Source organism: Cibotium barometz, chromosome 22, assembly GCF_041138505.1.
Source record: "Cibotium barometz isolate CiBa-2024 chromosome 22, ASM4113850v1, whole genome shotgun sequence".
Taxonomy (NCBI): domain Eukaryota; kingdom Viridiplantae; phylum Streptophyta; class Polypodiopsida; order Cyatheales; family Cibotiaceae; genus Cibotium; species Cibotium barometz.
The window spans coordinates 7,365,703-7,384,712 of NC_141067.1; the positions used below are offsets into that span (position 1 = coordinate 7,365,703).

The window sequence follows — 19,010 nt, forward strand, 5'->3', positions numbered from 1 at the left end:
CTAAAGTTTTTGGCTTGTATGATCTTCTTCGAGTTTATGGAGAAGTGAATGGCCATAGAATCCACATTCTGGCATCTCACATAATTTTGTTAACTACAAACTTGTGCAGAAATTGAGTCTTGATACGACACCCAACGATCATACCTATGAGGTATGCCTACCTGCGGGAAGGCAAGTATGGAATGGAAAGGTGGAGATGCTACCAATCCGGATTCAAGACTACAAAGATACTCTGGAATGCTATGTTATGCACCTAGAACATGTAGACTTGTTATTAGGGATTGAGTGGTTTAAGACTCTTCAAGTCCAGATAGATTGGTTTAGTCATATTTTTTCTTTTCAGCATAGGAACACCCAGTATAGTATTTTAGGTGATTGTATACATCCCTCTCAAGGACCTCTTGTAAATACAATTGATTTTGTATACATCCCTCTCAAGGACCTCTTGTAAATACAGTTGATTTTGGAAATATAATGGATTCTTCTTTGTATATTGCTTTCCATTGTGTATTGATTCCACTTTCTTCATTTCTCATTCCTTCCATGGATGTCAATGAATTAAGTGTATTTGAAAGCAAAGAATTACAGAAGATACTTGACTTGTTTCAAGATGTATTTCCTAAGGAAGTGCCATCGGGTTTACCACCTGAAAGGGCAGTAGATCATCGTATTGACTTGATACCTGGTGCTCATCCTGTCAGTATTCCACCTTATAGGATGAGCCAAGCTGAGGAAGATGAGTTGGCTAAACAACTCGAAGATTATTTGAGGATGGGCCAGATCCGTCCAAGTAAATCACCTTGGGGTGCACCTGTGTTGCTTAGAAGAAAGAAGGACAACACCTGGAGAATGTGTATAGATTACAAGAGATTGAACAAGCTGACAATTAAGAACCGTTATCCTCTCCCTAGATCAGATGACCTGATTGACCGGTTAGCAAGAGCGAAATATTTCACGAAGATAGATTTACGTACTGGCTATCACCAGATACGTATTCATGAAAGACATGTTGAAAGAACTGCCTTTCGAACTAGGTATGGCCATTACGAGTTTGTAGTATTACCTTTTGGGGTTAACCAATGCTCCAGCCACTTTCCAGCTAATGATGAACGATCTTTTTCGTGAACATTTGGGGAAATTTGTGGTGGTGTTCTTGGATGATATTTTGATATATTGTCGTACTCTTGAGGATCATGTTAGACACCTCACGATTGTCTTATCTATTTTAAGACAGAATCGACTATATGCTAAATTAAGTAAATGTGAGTTTTTTATGACAGACATCATTTACTTGGAACACAAGATCACTAGAGATGGATTGAGCATTGACTATGACCGAGTTCAGAAGGTTCTGGATTGGCCTATACCGCGAACAGTGAAACAACTTCATTCAAGTCAAATCAGCCTATCACTTGGAATAACGATTTGGATATGGCCTTCAGACTTTTGAAAGATCAAGTCAAGGAAGCACCTATCTTAGCATTACCCGATCCTAGTCGGCCTTATGTTCTTGAAACTGATGCTAGTGATTATGCCATCGGGGCTGCTCTATTTCAAGATGATAGACCTGTTGCTTTTGAAAGTAAAAAGCTAGACGACACTCAATCTCGTTGGCCAACCCTTGAGAAGGAGCTTTATGCTGTGATTCATGCTCTCAAGGTTTGGAGACTTTATTTATATGGCTCCAAGTTTGTGGTATTGAACTGATCATCAGTCAATCAAGTATGTGTGTGATGCCGATGATTTGAGAGGAAGGAAAGCTCGTTGGGCTGAGTTAATGCAAGATTTTGATTTTGAGATTCATTATCGGAAAGGGTCCATGAATAGTGTTGCAGATGCGCTTAGTCGAATTAGAGAGGTGAATACTTTGTCGTTCACCGAGATTTCTACTGACTTATTTCAGTCATTGAGAGGGCTTTGCAGGATTGATAGTTATTTTGGTCCATTTTGGCAGAAGATCCAGGACGGGAGCTCATTGATTGACCAAGACTCAATGACTGAGCAGTCTACCATTCAGGCTACAGGAGGTCAGTGGATGATTCGGAATGGTTTACTATTCCGTAATGACAAAATTTGTGTACCATAGATCCCGGACATTAGGTCCAAGATTCTTAAGGAGTGTCACGACGCCTCTTCTGCTGGACACCCTAGGGTACACAGGACGCTATCGTTAGTGAAACACACTTTTTATTGGCCAAAGATGAAAGGCTATGTAGAAGATTATGTTCTCAAGTGTCAAATTTGTCAGGCAAATAAAGCTGAACGCTTTAGACAGGCTGGGTTGTTGCATCCTTTGCAAATCCCAAGTAATAAATGGGAAAGTATTTCCGTGGATTTTATTACGGGATTGCCAAGGACACATCAAGGCCACGATTCTATTTCATCAAGGCCACGATTCTATTTGGGCCAAAGATGAAAGGCTATGTAGAAGATTATGTTCTCAAGTGTCAAATTTGTCAGGCAAATAAAGCTGAACGCTTTAGACAGGTTGGGTTGTTGCATCCTTTGCAAATCCCAGGTAATAAATGGGAAAGTATTTCCATGGATTTTATTACCGGATTGCCAAGAACACATCAAGGCCACGATTCTATTTGGGTTGTGGTAGATCGCTTGACAAAAATGGCTAGATTTTTACCAACCCGGAAGACTATTACAGCTACGCAATTAGCACGGCAGTTTATCGAGCAATTGTTTAGACTGTACGGGTTACCGCAGGACATAGTCAGTGATAGGGGCTCTAAGTTTACGAGTGATTTTTGGAAACTTGTTTTTGAGAAGTTGGAAACAACTTTGAATTTGAGTTCCTCAGATCATCCTCAATCTGATGGCCAGACAGAAAGAGTGAATCAGATTTTGGAGGATATGCTTCGTGCATATGTATCCAAAAGATAGAGTTCATGGGAGGATTATCTTCCTATGTTAGAATTTGCTTATAACAGTACTAAGCATACGAGTACATGTTTTAGTCCTTTCATGCTTATGTATGGTTTTCAACCTAGATCACCTGTTACAGTAGGATTCTCAGGACTTTAACCTGATGCAGCACGTAATTTTTTGCAAGATATGAATTGGATTTGCCTTCTCATGTGAAAGTTCATCCCGTATTTCATGTCAATAGACTTAAGGAAGTACTGGGTGGAACAGACCAGTTAGTTACTCCTCAAGAAATTATAGATGTCGAGGACATGACATTTGTTCCACACGAACCTAAAAAGATTCTTGGATTTCGTGGAAGAAGATTGTGTAATACGCTTATCACGGAATACAAGATCAAGTGGAAGGATCGTGTTGAGGAGGACGCTACATAGGAGACCTTGACTACTCTTCAGAGAGATTACCTTGGCTTTTTAGTGAGCTCAGGAGTGAGCTCCTAGAGGAAGGGGAGTATGTCATGTGCACAGTGTGTATCTACCGTGTGCTACACGCACGCAAGACTAGCTTCGAGGTTTGGGGAAGCTTGGAGCTAGGCAAGCTGATTGGCGAGCTGAGTTAGGAATAGACTAACGGGCGGGCATCCAAGTGTGGACGCCCGATGACTGGCCAAGAGCCTATAAAAGGGTGGCCAAGGTTAGTCATTAGGGATATAGAGTCTCGCGAGATTTGTGAGAGTTCTATGGTCTGGAGCCTGGATCTAGTGCAGACGTGCACCTGCTTTACGCAGCCGAGGCTGGCAGCAATCTCAAGGCCGGCGAGGGTAGCTTCGTGGCGGTATGGGACGTTGCGAGGTAGAGATTGGTCGGTACGTCCATTTAGTTAGCTCAGCTCGTGGCTCGGTGGGGACAGCCAAGTCTGTGGGCTTGCCCACGGCTGTCGTGGTTGGGAGGTGAGTCAAGCCTGCACCCCCTTGTTGTTTGTTTATTTGCAGGTTTCGAGTCTCGTACCAGGAGCGTTCTACGAGGAGATCCGGTGGGGATTTGACACTCGGGCTCCGGAAAGTGGAAATGCAACTTTTGTGCTGATAAGCACCATGGCAGTGTCACCAGGCTGAAGGCACATTTGTCACAAACAAAGGGTTTTGGCGTCGGGCCATGTAAGCATGTGCCACAAGAAATCTATGATAGCCTCAAGGCTTGGAAGGCCATGCAGCTAGGTATCCCCCTTGAGGATATCCCCAATCTGGGAGAGCCTGAAGCACGTCAAAGTGTCTCCAAGAGGACTCGCAGTATCAGAGAGGAAGATACTAGTGGTGAGGTTGCAGGTGGTTCTAGCTCGGCACCTCGAGCCAAAAGAACTAGTCTTCCACTGTTCAAGAAAGGACATGTGCAGGCAGGGATGCAAAAGGCTGCCATGAAAGGGGCAACGAGGGAGTTGATGAAGTTGTTTATTCAATGTGGATTATCCTTCCACATTGTCAGGACTCCTCGATGGAAGAAGGCAATGAGAGCTATCTCCCGCATTAGGTGTGAGTGGGATGGCCCCTCCTACAAGACATTGCGCACTACTGAGCTTCGCAAGGAGCAACTGGCTATGGAGATGGAGATGGAGCCTCTCAAGGCCACTTGGGCAAAGTATGGTTGTACTTTGCTTTGTGATGGATGGACAGATGTGCGGAAGAGAAATGTGTACAACATTCTGTGTCCTCCTGCAAAGGCACAATGTTCATTCGTGCCATAGATGCATCGGTGCCAGGGATAGTGGTTACAGGGGAGTTTATTATGTCCCACATGCGCCAGGCAATCAATGAAATTGGGCTTGATAACATTGTGCAGGTGATCACGGACAATGGGTCCAATTGTGTATCCATGGGCAGGAAGTTAGAGGAGGAGTTCCCCAAGATTGTGTGGACACCTTGTGTAGCACACAGCCTTGACTTGATGATTGAGGATGTGGGGAAGCTTGATTGGGTGAGCCATGTATTTTCAGCTGCATCTACCATGGTGAACTTTGTCACAAAGAGGCCAAAGGTTTTGAGCATGTACAGGGCCAATAGTGATCTTGAGCTTCTAAAGCCCTCCAAAACTCGGTTTGCATATAAGTTTATTGTGGTGGAGAGACTAGTGAGAGTGCGACATGGCTTATTACGCACTATTGTGTGTCGTTGTTGGTGTTGGACTCACACACTCACACACAAACCTGCACATTAGGGTTAGGTGCAGGATAGAGAAGCTCACAAACAGAAAATGAGAGGGAGAGAGAGCCGAAAGTGTGGTAGCCACAAAATGCAAGTCAACTCTTGCATGTGTGCCACATCCATATAATATAGAAGTACAAAATATTATAGGTAGACTGTCCTTTCACACTTGATATCCAAGGGGAAAAACCACATGGGAAAAAGTGCCCTTGGTTAAGCCCTGTTCACACATAGCACTACCATAAGTGAGCATATGCCTACAAATCCCCCCTGTAGTGGAAGTATGAACTTGTACAAGGTAGCAGATCACTCTTTGTATGAGAGTAAGCCCAAAGCTTTGCGGAAAGCTTCAAACTTTTCTCGAGGTAAAGCCTTTGTGAATAGATCTGCAACATTATCCTGTGTAGGGCAGTAAGATAAACTGATCTCCCCTGCATGTAGCCTCTCTTTGACATAGTGATAATGAATCTCAATGTGCTTGGTACGTGCATGAAATACTGGATTTCGTGCCACGGCCATAGCACTCTGGCTATCAGTGAGAATGGTGGTGGGTGTCTGCTGACACTCACGAAGATCAGCCAATAGTCTCCTCAACCATACACAATCTACTGTAGCTGTGAAGACTGCCCTGTACTCAGCCTCACAAGTAGATGTGGCAACAGTGGGTTGCTTTTTACTCAACCAAGATATGCATGACAAGCTTCTCATCGAGTTTATTTGGACCAACTGCCAAGAAAAAAACAATTCCCACTGGTGGATTGTCTGGTATCATAATCACCAGCCCAATCTGAATCACTGTATGCATAAAGCTGCAAGCTGCCCCCCCTGGGATAGAACAAACCAAGATCCAAGGTACCCTTAAGATAACGAAAAATGTGTTTGACTGCTTGCCAATGCTTTGTGCTTGGGCTGTGCATGAATTTGCGCAACAAAGACACCCCAAAAGATATGTCTGGCCTCGTGTTACACAAGTAAATGAGACATCCCACTGCTTGGCTGTAAATGCCGGCCTCAAAAGGCTCTCCAATATCATGCATAGTAAGCCGTACACCTGGTTCTACTGGAGTAGAAATGGGATTACATTCATCCATGTGAAACCTTTTTAGCAAACTTTTTTTGTACTTAGTTTGTTGCATAACAATGCCTGGCAGGGAGCCGCCGGAGCTGCAGCACAGAGACGGACGGGTAGGCGGCGGCGCACAGAGCGGACGGGCTACGCGGAGGCGGTTGTCTGCGCACTCGCGCCGCGGGAGGCGCTGGGCGGTGGTGGCTGTCTGCGCACTCGCGCCGCCGAGAGAGCTGGGCGGAGGTGGCTGGCTGCGCACTCGCGCTGCCGAGAGAGCTAGGCAGAGCCGGCGGCGGTGGAGAGCTGCCCACTAACGAAGATGGCCGGGCTGAGCGTTGGCGGCTCTATGCGCAGTAAGAGCGCCGCCGGGGCTGGGCGGCGAAAACCAGGAAACGGCTGGAATGTGAGCTTTCGACGGAAATTCGTCGACGGAATTCTGTAGTCAGTTGTAGGCCCTAGACGGAAGCTCTGATACCAATTGTTGGTGTTGGACTCACACACACAAACCTGCACATTAGGGTTAGGTGCAGGATAGAGAAGCTCACACACAAAAAATGAGAGGGAGAGAGAGAGAGCCAAAAGTGTGGTAGCCACAAAATGCAAGTCAACTCTTGCATGTGTGCCACATCCATATAATATAGAAGTACAAAATATTATAGGTAGAGTGTCCTTTTACACTTGATATCCAAGGGGAAAAACCACATGGGAAAAAGTGCCCTTGGTTAAGCCTTGTTCACACATAGCACTACCATAAGTGAGCATATGCCTACAGTCGTGAATTGACAGCATGGGAGGACAAGGATGAGCCCAAGTCTATAGCATTCTCTCGTATGGTCATGAGAGATACTTGGTGGCAGGATGTAGAGGGACTTGTGAAGGCACTTCAGCCCATGTATAGTCCTTCGGCTCACAGACATGGAGGGGAGTACCATTGGGCTGCTTTATGTGTTCATGGACAGAATTTGTGAAGCTCTCAATGATTTCACTACCTTGTCGCGTGACAGGTGCTCACCCTTGGGCTTTAACGTTAGTCTTTGAGTCTTTCTCTTGAGTCTTCCTATAAGTTATTTTATAAATCTTGATCTCTTATGTATGTCACATGTAGAGTTCAAGATATTAAGGAGATCTGGAATCGGCGTTGGGATTGGTTTCATAGGCCAATCCATGCTGTTGCTCACATTTTGCATCCCCTTTGGAGGAATGAGGAGCAATACCTCAATGAGGAGCTAGAGTCAGGATGGATCGAGTACATTACCAAGTTGGCGGGAGTGGGAGGTGATATACAGCTTATGAGAAAGCTCGAGGATGAGCTTCTCATTTACCGCAACAGTAGCCATATGTTTGGGCGAGCTACTGCATTGCTCAGGGAGACACAATTGGAGCCAGTGTCTTGGTGGGAGAAATACGGTATTGGGACATCCAACTTGGTAAGGTTCTTGATTCTTGAATCTTGTATCTTTGTCTCCTATTCTTTCAAAATCTACATTCAAATGCTACTCTCTTTTTGACTCTAACTTAACATTCTTTTTTGTACAATGTAGAGACGGATTGCATTGAGAGTTCTCTCCCAGGATTGCAGTTCAGGGCCTTGTGAGAGGAACTGGAGTACATGGGCTCTTTTTCACACGAAAAAGAGAAATAGACTCTCCATAGCACAATTGGAGAGGCTTGTCTTTTGTCATTGCAATCTCCGATTGCTAGAACAAAAGGATCATCCCATTGAGCCTCGCCAAGTGAATCCAGATAAGATTGATATCATGAAGTGCAAGGAGATTCCCGACATTCCTCAAGAGGAGAGAGACATCTATTCTATGCTCTATGAGGAGATCATGGCTCCGGCTCGCACTACACGATCTTCTCGAGAGGCTAGTACTAGTGGTGCACCTGCACCTCTAGAGGATGAGGCATTTGAGGGCTCGGCTACCGGCAGTGGCCTTGAGAGTGAGGCTGCAGAGGCAGAAGATGCAGATGAGGATGAGCATGAGGATGCAGATAGTAGCTAGCAGTTGCTAGTATCATTTTATTTGGACATGTTATTTAGTTTGAACTTTGGACATGTTATTTATTTTGATCTTGGATTTTGAGTCATGACTCATCACCCACGTGGTGATCCTTTTGATTTCTGTTTAGTCATCAATGATCACCCACGTGATTTGTGATATCATCATATCTTACATGTATTTTGTTTTTATTGAAATGAATTCAATGTGGTCTCTTATAAGTTATGTCAACAGTTTTTTTTTGTATATTTCAAGTTAAAAATATACATGCTTTTTCTATTTTGTATGAAACCTTTTTGTACTCATTTCTTACCTTTTATGAAACGTTTCAAAACGTATGAAACCCGTTTCATACCTGTCGTTTCAGAAACGCCTGGCAACACTGAGCGTCTACTAAAGACCCAATAGGCCTATGAGACCAACGTGATACAATAATGTCCATGGCATATCTCATCATGGAATGGAAAATAAAACAGAAACAAAACATAAACATAGCTATCTCACTGGGGTGATACAAAACTGTCCATATAAACTCATCATGGAGTACTAGGAACATAGAAACATGAGAGCAGCATCAGCTCCTCGTAGATGGTATACCACTCTCCAAAATATCAAGCATAGGGCTAATGAGTGGTCGAGAGAGAGAGAGAGAGAGAGAGAGAGAGAGAGAGAGAGAGAGAGAGAGAGAGAGAAAGAAAGCTGTATTAACGTCTACTAGAGGCCGAACTCGACCTATGAGACAAATCAATGTACAACTGTCAATGTCTTCTGGATGTCCAGAAAAAAAAAGGACAAAATGAACATGAAATAAACTATGAAAGTACTGAGCTAGTGGGGGGGTGTGATGGATGGAGCACTACTGTTAGAGACTCAGTATGCAACCTATATGCGCAGGGTATAGAAGAATGCAATGCAGATCTGTCTAGCTCCAACCAGTACCATCTTGAGAGAGAGAGAGAGAGAGAGAGAGAGAGAGAGAGAGTCTACTAAAGACCCAATGGGCCTATGAGAACAAAGTTATACAAAAATGTCCATGGCATATCTCATCATGGAATGGAAAATAAAACAAAAAGAAAACATAAACATAGCTATCTCAGTGGGGTGATACAAAACTGTCCATGGAAACTCATTATGGAATACTAAGAACATAGAAACATGAGAGCAGCATCAGCTCCGAGAGAGAGAGAGAGAGAGAGAGAGAGAGAGAGAGAGAGAGAGAGATTATTGCATATCGAAAACAGATGTTCGTGAGATTCGGGGAATGGGCCTACAAGTAACCAAGCTAGAATCAAGCCCTACAGTTTCTAGTGACCGAGGTACATCTACAGTCTGTTCTAGGTCCTGTAAGATGTTTTTTGACATAATTTGTACAATCTTCCATGTTTGTATATTAACAAGTGGTTCTCTTGATACACAATCATATGGTGCTAAGTGTAGACACGTTTGCCTGCTCTCAAGGTGCAGGTCAGCAACAGCAGAAGGCACTGGAGTCGTGTTTGCAGTTTTCTTCCAAAGAAAATCCGGTGGAATATCTGTCTAGAGTGGACCATCCATCTCAAGTGGAATATCTGTCTAAAGTAGACCATGCGTCTCATGGATCAAAGGAGAGGGCAGTGTGTGAGACAGACAAGCTATTGATTCCTTCCAAGGAGGATGGTAAACATTTTAATAAATGTTGCTGTTAAGAAACGAGCGCGCAGTGTAGGAGAGGTAGATCTAGTGAGTTGAAGTCAATGTCAATGCTTGTTATCTGCAGAATGTGTTGCTATACCATGGGGACTTGACAAGAGCCAAGTAAAGGAAAGGAAGGGGATGCAAAGCCTAGGGAAAATATTGAAAGGTCCCTTTTCTAGGCGTAAGCAGGAGATTTCAGGCAAGGACAAAGAAAAACAGAAGGCCACTGCTGTGCAGAGTTTACCACATGTCTCAGAGTTGGACTACTCAGTCCTTGCATCTTTGCCTCCAGAAATTTTGGCAGAAATAGATGATGCCTATAATGGTGCAGTCGCTCAGCGTTTATCAGTGTCTCAGAGCCCTCAAGCTAGCAGTGGTGCAACACACATGCTATGCAGGTCATCTGCTCAAGTACATGAACCTTGTTCAAATTCTGCCAATGGAAGTAATGCTATCAATGCTGAAAGAGAGACAAAAAGATGCAGTGCGGCTACAACAGGACAACTGCCTAAACAAACTTCAGCTGATCAACATCATGGCTCGTTAAAAGAAAGAACCTTACAGGATGCTCAAGCTGTACAACTCTAGTCCTTAAACATAAAAAATATTTGTTCATTTTTTGGGTGGTTTAAGAGTTGCGCAACATGATTTTTCAACTATTTATTATAATGGCAATGTGGTGTACGCTGATTAGTCATAAGGAAGTGATGGTTGATTTGTAGATTAGCCTTGGTCTGTCCCCACTGCTGGGATAAGTGGGGACAGGCAGGCAAGATTGCTCCTCTGTCCCTGATAGATGGCCACGATGCCCTCCTGCTGATAGGTTGCCTTTGATAGGAGTGACAAATCGGGATTGAGTTCATCAACAATATTTAACTGTGTGTCTGATTAAACTGGCTGTGCAGGAATCGCGCAGCCTGAAAAGATCCAGTCAGAAAGCACCTGCTGAAGGTATCAAAACTGATTTGGAAGAGTCCATGCCATTGTCTTTATCACAGGTTGATATGGCTACATTGGAAGAGTTGCCAACACAAGTACGGGAAGACATATTGAAAGCTCTTCCTGTACATCGCCCCAGTGACTTCAAACATAAACACGACACTGGGATATTGACAACATGTGGAAGAAGACAGTCTTTACCTCTGGAAGAAGCACTGGAACCATCTGGTAGTAGTATATGCAAGGAAAGCTGTTCTGAAGGTTCCCATCAACTTGATGACCTATGGTGTGGTTCCCCTCCTAGATGGGTTTTTCTATTTAAGGGATGGCGTGGAGCTGGAGCAGAGATACTTCACCTTCTTTCCAAAGGTTTCCTGGATTGTGGGTATCCGGAAAATTTTTCTTCCATATTGCTTCATGTGATGTGTTGCTACAAGCTGTGTGTGCACAAGGACCTATGTTACAATCCTGTGGATTCAGTAGCATTCCAATGCTGCTTGGAATTGCTGAAACAGTACCTTATATTAAAAGTTTCATGCAACCTAGAGGAAGTGTTCACCGTTATTCGAGTGTTAAAGCGGTTAGCATCCTACAGACCTTAATCTTTAGACCATTATTCCAGTGAGTTTACACGTCTTTTTATCCCGTTTAATTTTCTGTGGATGCAGATTAGCAGGCAAAGGCCAATTTTGGGAGAAGATATGCGAATTTATTATCCCATTTACTCAGGTAAAGACAAGTTTAACTTCTTATTAGTTAAGATTCAAGAAGTCTAGCTGATATTAAAGCACCCAACTAGAAGTATTTATCTTGGCAGGCTGCAACAGGAGAGTGCTATGGAGGGACCTTATTTAATGGACCTTAAAGTTTCCTATGTGGAGGCTTTCAGGTGATCAAAACTGAGTGCTGTCTAAAGTCTAGCTGATATTAAAGCACCCAACTAGAAGTATTTATCTTGGCAGGCTGCAACAGGAGAGTGCTATGGAGGGACCTTATTTAATGGACCTTAGAGTTTCCTATGTGGAGGTTTTCAGGTGATCAAAACTGAGTGCTGTCTAAAGAGCACATACTATATACTGGCACCTGTATAGAGAGACGCTTGCAGTGACACGATTGATATACAGAGTAAGCGACTGCAAAAGACTTTAAATGAAGATGACTGTCCTTAACATGATAGAGTTTGGACAGCATTGTACAATCAAACTGTTAAGAGGGTTCACTTTCTTTGGGTTATAGCCAATGAAGTGAAGTAACCTTGTATACCAAGTCATATTCACATATCTAAGTACACCATTATTTGTGGAATAATGTAAAATTTGTTATAGTAACCAGAAAGAGATGTACAGCAGTATTGTGTCCAAAAGTATCATTATATCTATGCACTCTGCTTGCAAAACCCTTTATCAACCCATTGTTCTTACATCCCTTTTAATGTACCTGTCACCATAGCTGTCCATAAGGATTTATGGTCCATTATTGGCTTAACACTTGCATGTTCATACAATAATATCTAAGCTATGTATCAAAATGTAACAAAATTGGATTCTTTTGAGAACATGACAAAAAACATGCCATCTTAAGAAACAATCACCTGAAACATCCACCAGCTACAGCTAACTGCACGTTGGTGTCTATTGATAGTGAAGGCGGACTAGCACCTGGCTATGACGGTCAAAGAATCATCTCATGTCTCTTTCAAGGGGTGTGCTTGTTGAAGGAAATGAAGGTGTAATAATGGCACACTTCAGCAAGAAACGGTGTTTTGTGGCAGGAGGTAGTCTAGGTTTGTGCATCCTCGACCACCCTCAGAAGCAGCAGTAGACAGTCTTCGAGTTCCCACAGCAGCTCTGATTCGTGTAAGCTTGGTGCCAGCAATAGACGACTTGGGCGTAGTTCAGCATCCCAGCAACGGCGCTAGCGTGCCCCAGCCATGTTCTGTAGCCCCTTTGTTAACGCCACGGCCTTGTTGCTGAGTAGATCATATTACTAAGAGGGTGGGTTTGTAAGCTTGAGTAGAGATGGTTTTGCTAAGAGGGTGGGTTAGACCGCCTGCAAGCAAAGGTCGCAAATTGAACTGCTTGTACAAGTGCAGAAGTGTGCTTGAATAACCATGAAGCTAAATTCATACTAACACAGAATATAACATTCAAAGATAGTGTTCAAAATCAATAAATCTTTTTTTACATGGCCAAAAAGTATATTTGTATTCAAGAAGTTGTAAAGTCGTGTGTCAAATAGTAGATCACACTCGACCGGGTTGTCTTTCCAAGTAAAAATTGGGTTCTATGTTCTCAATTGATATTATCTCTTGCCATTTCATTTCAGTCACCTAGTCTGTTGTGAATGTCACAAACAAGTTTGGGAGACTCCACATGTCTACCATGGCAATCAAGTCTTTTAAGTTTTTTCGGTGCCAAGATGGCGTGCTTGGCAAAGATGTTGGTAAGTTGTAACGCACGATGTTCCTAGCGTCTTGATCACTTGTTGTCTTATTCAATCTCTTGTATGTATCGATGTTGCACTATAACATTGTGTTGTTTGAATTGTTTGCAATCAATATTGCTTGCTTTAGTTGGTACATCATTAGCATGTATGGCTTGTATAATGTGAAGATCGAGAATAGTGTTCTAATCCTCATTCTAGTAGTCATTGAAACAGACATCTTCTTGGATGTTCGAAGGAAAAAAGAAAAGGAAAAATAACAGTTTCAAAAGTGATATTATCAATAAATTTAGGTCGATTATAAGGCAGGCCATTAGATTTAAATGTTGCAGTGCGCTCTACTAGTGTTACAGCATCACACAATTGTATCGAAGCGGACTCATGTTTGTCGGATATATAGAACGCTCTTCATTTTGAAGACTCCGCTAAATTTTGTAACAATGATAGTTTACTATGTGTCTCTGCTTCTGTCATTAGCTGAAATGGGCCATTTTGTACGTGATTCTTGATGATGTAGGTTATAACGTCTGGTAAAAGTACACACGTGCCTAGTCTTGTGTGAGGACGTTGTGTGTGTCTTATACTTCTTTATAATTAGATTGTTCACTATATTTGGGAGGGAGGGTTTTGTGTTTGAACTTGGGAAGTATTCCATAACACATTAGTAGGAGAACAAAAAGTGAACCAGAGGAGAAAACAATGTTACCTCCTTGAACACCAGAAGTCGGAGAGTGAATTATACTCCTAGACCCTCCTCTATTTGGGTTCACAAAATGCTAGGGATCGAGGGTAGTTGATGGTATCGTTTGTTGAACATGTGCCACAGAAGAAGATACCCATGTAGAGTTAGGAACATATGTACTAATAGGCACATACGAACCTGATGCAGTCATCGCTAGGGATGATGATGGATCTCCGAACGATCGAGGAGGTACGTGTCCTTCCTGAGAAAAAGTCCCATACCGAAGTCCAATTTGTCGGCTAGAATGAGAAGCAAAGCTCTCCCGTTGAGGCTGAATACCTGGGTCCAATACTGGCACACTGGCTATGGACATGTGTGGGTATCGTCGGCGACCCAGCACCGTATGGTCAGCACCCTCTAGGATCCTTCGCAGGTGACCTAGCGCTTCACTCATAGGCCGCTTCCTTGGTCCCTCATCCACCGTACCGGAAGCTCACCAATCGAACCGAGGCTGGTCAAGACCTTAGCTGACCTTGCTACGCGAGACGTCCTCCGTTGACTCTCCGTCAGCTGTTGCAACTTTATCAACTAGGTCTCTACGACCTTAATCACAAGATGGTCAAAACGCTTTCCTAGCATTCTTGACATAAAACAGTCATTTAAAAACATGCCATAAATACAGTTTCTATAACGAACTCTCGTCTTTCCACAATAATCAACATTACATAATCCACATTCATTTCATATAAATTCCCATTCTCATTCAATCGCATCATTTTCCATCACTTCTTTCCTCAAATATCCTCATCAGATCTCATCCACTCGCATTTACCCATATCCACATCTCATCACATCATATTCATTCACATCTCATCCATTCATATTTACCCGATTCGCATCACATCACATCACATTCATCACATCTCGATTCACATGACATCACATCCATTCTCATCCCATATCATTCATTCACATTCCCGATTCACATGACATCTCATCCATTCACATCTCATATCATTCATTCACATCCCGATTCACATGACATCACTTCTATTCACATCCCATATCATTCATTCACATCCCGATTCACATGACATCACTTCTATTCACATCTCATATCATTCATTCACATCCCGATTCACATGACATCACATCTCATATCATTCATTCACATCTCGTTTCACATGACATCACTTCCATTCACATCCCATATCATTCATTCACATCCCGATTCACATGACATCACATCTCGATTCACATGACATCATATCATTCATTCACATCTCGATTCACATGACATCACTTCCATTCACATCCCATATCATTCATTCACATCCCGATTCACATGACATCACATCCATTCACATCTCATATCATTCATTCACATCCCGATTCACATGACATCACTTCCATTCACATCCCATATCATTCATTCACATCCCGATTCACATGACATCACATCCATTCACATCTCATATAATTCATTCACATCCTGATTCACATGACATCACTTCCATTCACATCCCATATCATTCATTCACATCCTGATTCACATGATATCACATCCATTCACATCTCATATCATTCATTCACATCCCGATTCACATGACTTCACTTCCATTCACATCCGATATCATTCATTCACATCCCGATTCACATGACATCACATCCATTCACATCTATCCATTTTACATCACATCACCTCCATCCATTCACTTCCATCACATCACACATATCAATCACATTCACATCCACATATATTCTTTCACATACACATCTATATCTGTTCTTTCACATACATCCACATCCATTCTTTCACATACTCATTCACATCCATTCTTCACATACACATTCACATCCATTCTTCTCATACACATCCTTATCCATTCTTTCACATACTCATTCACATCCATTCTTCTCATACACATTCACATCCATTATCTTCACATACATTCACTCATATCCCATATCATTCATTTACATTCTGATTCACATGACATCACATCTCATCCATTCATTCACATTTATCTGATTCACATCGCATCGCATCTCATCACATCTATCCACATCATGTTCTCATCACTTCTATTCATATCACATCCATCCATCCATTCATTCACATCTATCTGATTCTCATCACATCTCATCACATCTATTCTCATCACATTCGTTTAAACATAGAATTTAAGAGAATTTCTAATTTTTGATATAAAGATTCTTTACGCATCTATTTATGCATAAAATCAACTTCAGTGGGAATAACACTTTTAACAAAATCCTTTTATGTATCTATTTATGCATAAATTTAATTTTAAGAAAAATAACACTTTTAAAATAAAAATAAATCCTTTATACATCTTTCTACACATAAAATCAATTTTAATAAAATTAACACTTTTGGAATAAAAATAAATTTCCTTATGCATCTTTCTATGCATAAAATCAAAATTAATGAGAATAACTCTTTTGAAATAAAAATAAATTTTCTTATGCATCTTTCTATGCATAAAATCAAAATTAATGAGAATAACTCTTTTGAAATAAAAATAAATTTTCTTATGCATCTTTCTATGCATAAAATCTAAATTAATGAGAATAACTCTTTTGAAATAAAAAGAAATTCCTTTATGCATCTTTCTATGCATAAAATCAAAATTAATGAGAATAACTCTTTCGAAATAAAAATAAATTTTCTTATGCATCTTTCTATGCATAAAATAAAAATTAATGAGAATAACTCTTTTGAAATAAAAAAATAAATCTTTTATGCATCTTTCTATGCATAAATTCAATTTTGATTGGAATAACACTTTTGAAATAAAAATAATTCTTTTATGCATCTTTCTATGCATAAATTCAATTTTAATGGGAATGACACTTTTGAAATAAAAATAAATCTTTTAGAATGCACAAACGGAAGGAATTACTCTTTTAGAATAACCTAATGATAAACTTTAGTTCCACAAAATTTAAGAAAGTTTTGCCATAACCTCCTTTGTATGGTTGACCAATTCTCAATTTTAACATTCAATTTATGACTTGAATTAATCCAATTTGAATTCTAATATCTCTAATCTACTCCATTTTCTAAAAATCAAGAGAGTAAACAATGAAAAGAGTTTAATCAATCTTTTAATTAAACTTTCTAGGATAAGAAGGGCTGAATTGTAAAGAAGAGAAGGGGGTGGCCTTTCCATCAAGGCATAGCATTAGATTTTAATTCAAACATTTACAAAGCATAAAATTTAAGAAAACCATAGATTTAAAATTCACAATAAGTAAGAATTAAGCTTACATAGAACTTGTAAGCTTTCCTTTGGCTTGAGGGATTGAGGGTTCTACTCTTGTTTGTAACAAGAGTGGCCACCAGTTCTTTTGGAGAGGATTTAGTAAAAAACAATTGAATTATCAATTGAATTCAATGTATTTGACTCTAGGGAGGAGTAGAGTAATAGTGCATAAACACTATTAACCTTTTACGAAGGGAAAGGCTTCTATTTATAGGAAAAAAATGAGCCTCTAATCAAGCAAACTGATTCTAGAATTTTCCAGATCAGTTTGGTCAATTTTTGACCATTTTTGGGTCAGTTTAGCTCACTTTTTGGATCTAGTTGAAACAGGAGAGAGGAGAGATGAAAATATCTCATTATTTGTGAGTTTAAAACTCATCCACACATGTGAAATAGGCGCCTCCTTCATGAAGGAATTCCTCACACTGAGGTGTCAAAAATGCATCATTTTCTCCTCTAAATATCTCTTCTTTTTTAACTAATAAACCGTCCTTAGTTAACTCTTCATCTTATGTGAGTATTTACTCATTTTTGGGAGATTTTTCTTTTATTCTTCAATTTATCTCCTCCCTACATTTGGATTAATCTTATTGATCCATAGGAACCTTAATCTAAAATTTTCAGAAAATCTGGACCCTCAGGCTAAGGTCCTTTTTACCTATTTTCAATTTATTCCAATTGCACACTGGAAAGTTCTTTTTGAATTTCTGTTTCAGGGAAAATTATTTTAATAAGAAGGGATATTTTTCCATCCAAAGATATCTAGAAACTGAATTATCTCTCTCTAGAATATTTTCTCTCTCTAGGCTAAAAAAGATAGAAATAAGATCTCTTATTATTCTGAAAAGGGGATTGATTACAAGGGGAGAAATTGGACATCTTGAGGAGCTGGGGGAGGAATCTTACAACCAAGAGGATGGAAATAGCCTTCCACAAGACAATTCCACAAGACAAGGTATAAAAGCCATGAGGTTCCAAGAGTCAAGATGACCAATATCAAAAGATGTCAAAAGATATCAAAAGATTCTAATAGCGGTACATGAGCCCCCTTTTATACTTGAGCCCATGACCATCGTCCTAGACCTAATCTAAAGTTGTTGCTTCATTACACTAGCCAAGGAGAGGACTTAATGTTGTTTTTCTAGATGCACTGTCCGTGATATAGAGAACAAATATATTATACTTATTGGATTTTTAACCATAAGTGGTTTGTACAAATTGGACATATATGCAAAGTGTGATGTTGCTTATCTGGCAGATACTTCTAATTCAAGTTGTGGCATGCTAGGTTTGGCCACACTTCTATTGGTGGTTTGATGCTTTTACCAAAACATTAAATCTTTCTCAATTTGATCCACCGGTAAGATATGTTTGCTAGCAAACTCTTTCGACAATCTTTCCTAAAGAATGCAGATTCGATCCATCGCTTAGGCATGCACACTAGAGGCAGGGTGGATTGAATTACAATCCAAATCACTACACAAATAGATTTGATCACAAATTGCAGCTCATACACAATGATGTGAGAGGTCCAATGAGGACTGCTTCTTTGGGAGGAAACTTAAATTTCTTACATTCATTCATGATCACAACAACAACAAGTACAACTAGTCTTATCCTATGATAGAAAAATCAGAGATATTTTGCTCATTTTTAACACTTTGTTGCTATGGTTGAAAAAGAAACTAGCTTAACAGTTCAAACTCTCCGTTTAGACAAAAGGGGGGAATCTATGTCTAATGCATTCAAAGGTTTTTGACGCAAAAAGGCATTAAGCATCACTGTACACAACTCCTTATACACCACATCAAAATGGTGTTGCTAAGAGATAAAACAAGACTCTTAT

At 40.8% G+C, this 19,010-nt stretch overlaps 1 protein-coding gene across 4 annotated transcripts in view; it reads left to right on the forward strand.

Annotated features, from left to right (window-relative positions):
• REV1 (DNA-directed DNA polymerase) overlaps positions 1 to 12,146 on the forward strand; it is a 60,997-nt gene extending 48,851 nt beyond the window's left edge. Inside the window, exons 18-24 of one of the 4 annotated variants that reach the window (XM_086816344.1) lie at positions 9,379 to 9,453; positions 9,596 to 9,793; positions 9,894 to 10,387; positions 10,717 to 11,330; positions 11,419 to 11,479; positions 11,568 to 11,639; positions 11,713 to 12,146. In XM_086816344.1, coding sequence (XP_086672470.1) covers positions 9,379 to 9,453; positions 9,596 to 9,793; positions 9,894 to 10,387; positions 10,717 to 11,330; positions 11,419 to 11,479; positions 11,568 to 11,615 — 1,490 coding nt within the window. In that variant the 3' untranslated portion in view covers positions 11,616 to 11,639; positions 11,713 to 12,146. Of the gene's footprint in view, positions 1 to 9,378; positions 9,454 to 9,595; positions 9,794 to 9,893; positions 10,388 to 10,716; positions 11,331 to 11,418; positions 11,480 to 11,567 lie in introns of all 4 variants that reach the window. The other 3 variants (XM_086816346.1, XM_086816343.1, XM_086816345.1) reach the window with 3 other exon arrangements.
• The last annotated feature ends 6,864 nt before the right edge of the window (positions 12,147 to 19,010 follow it).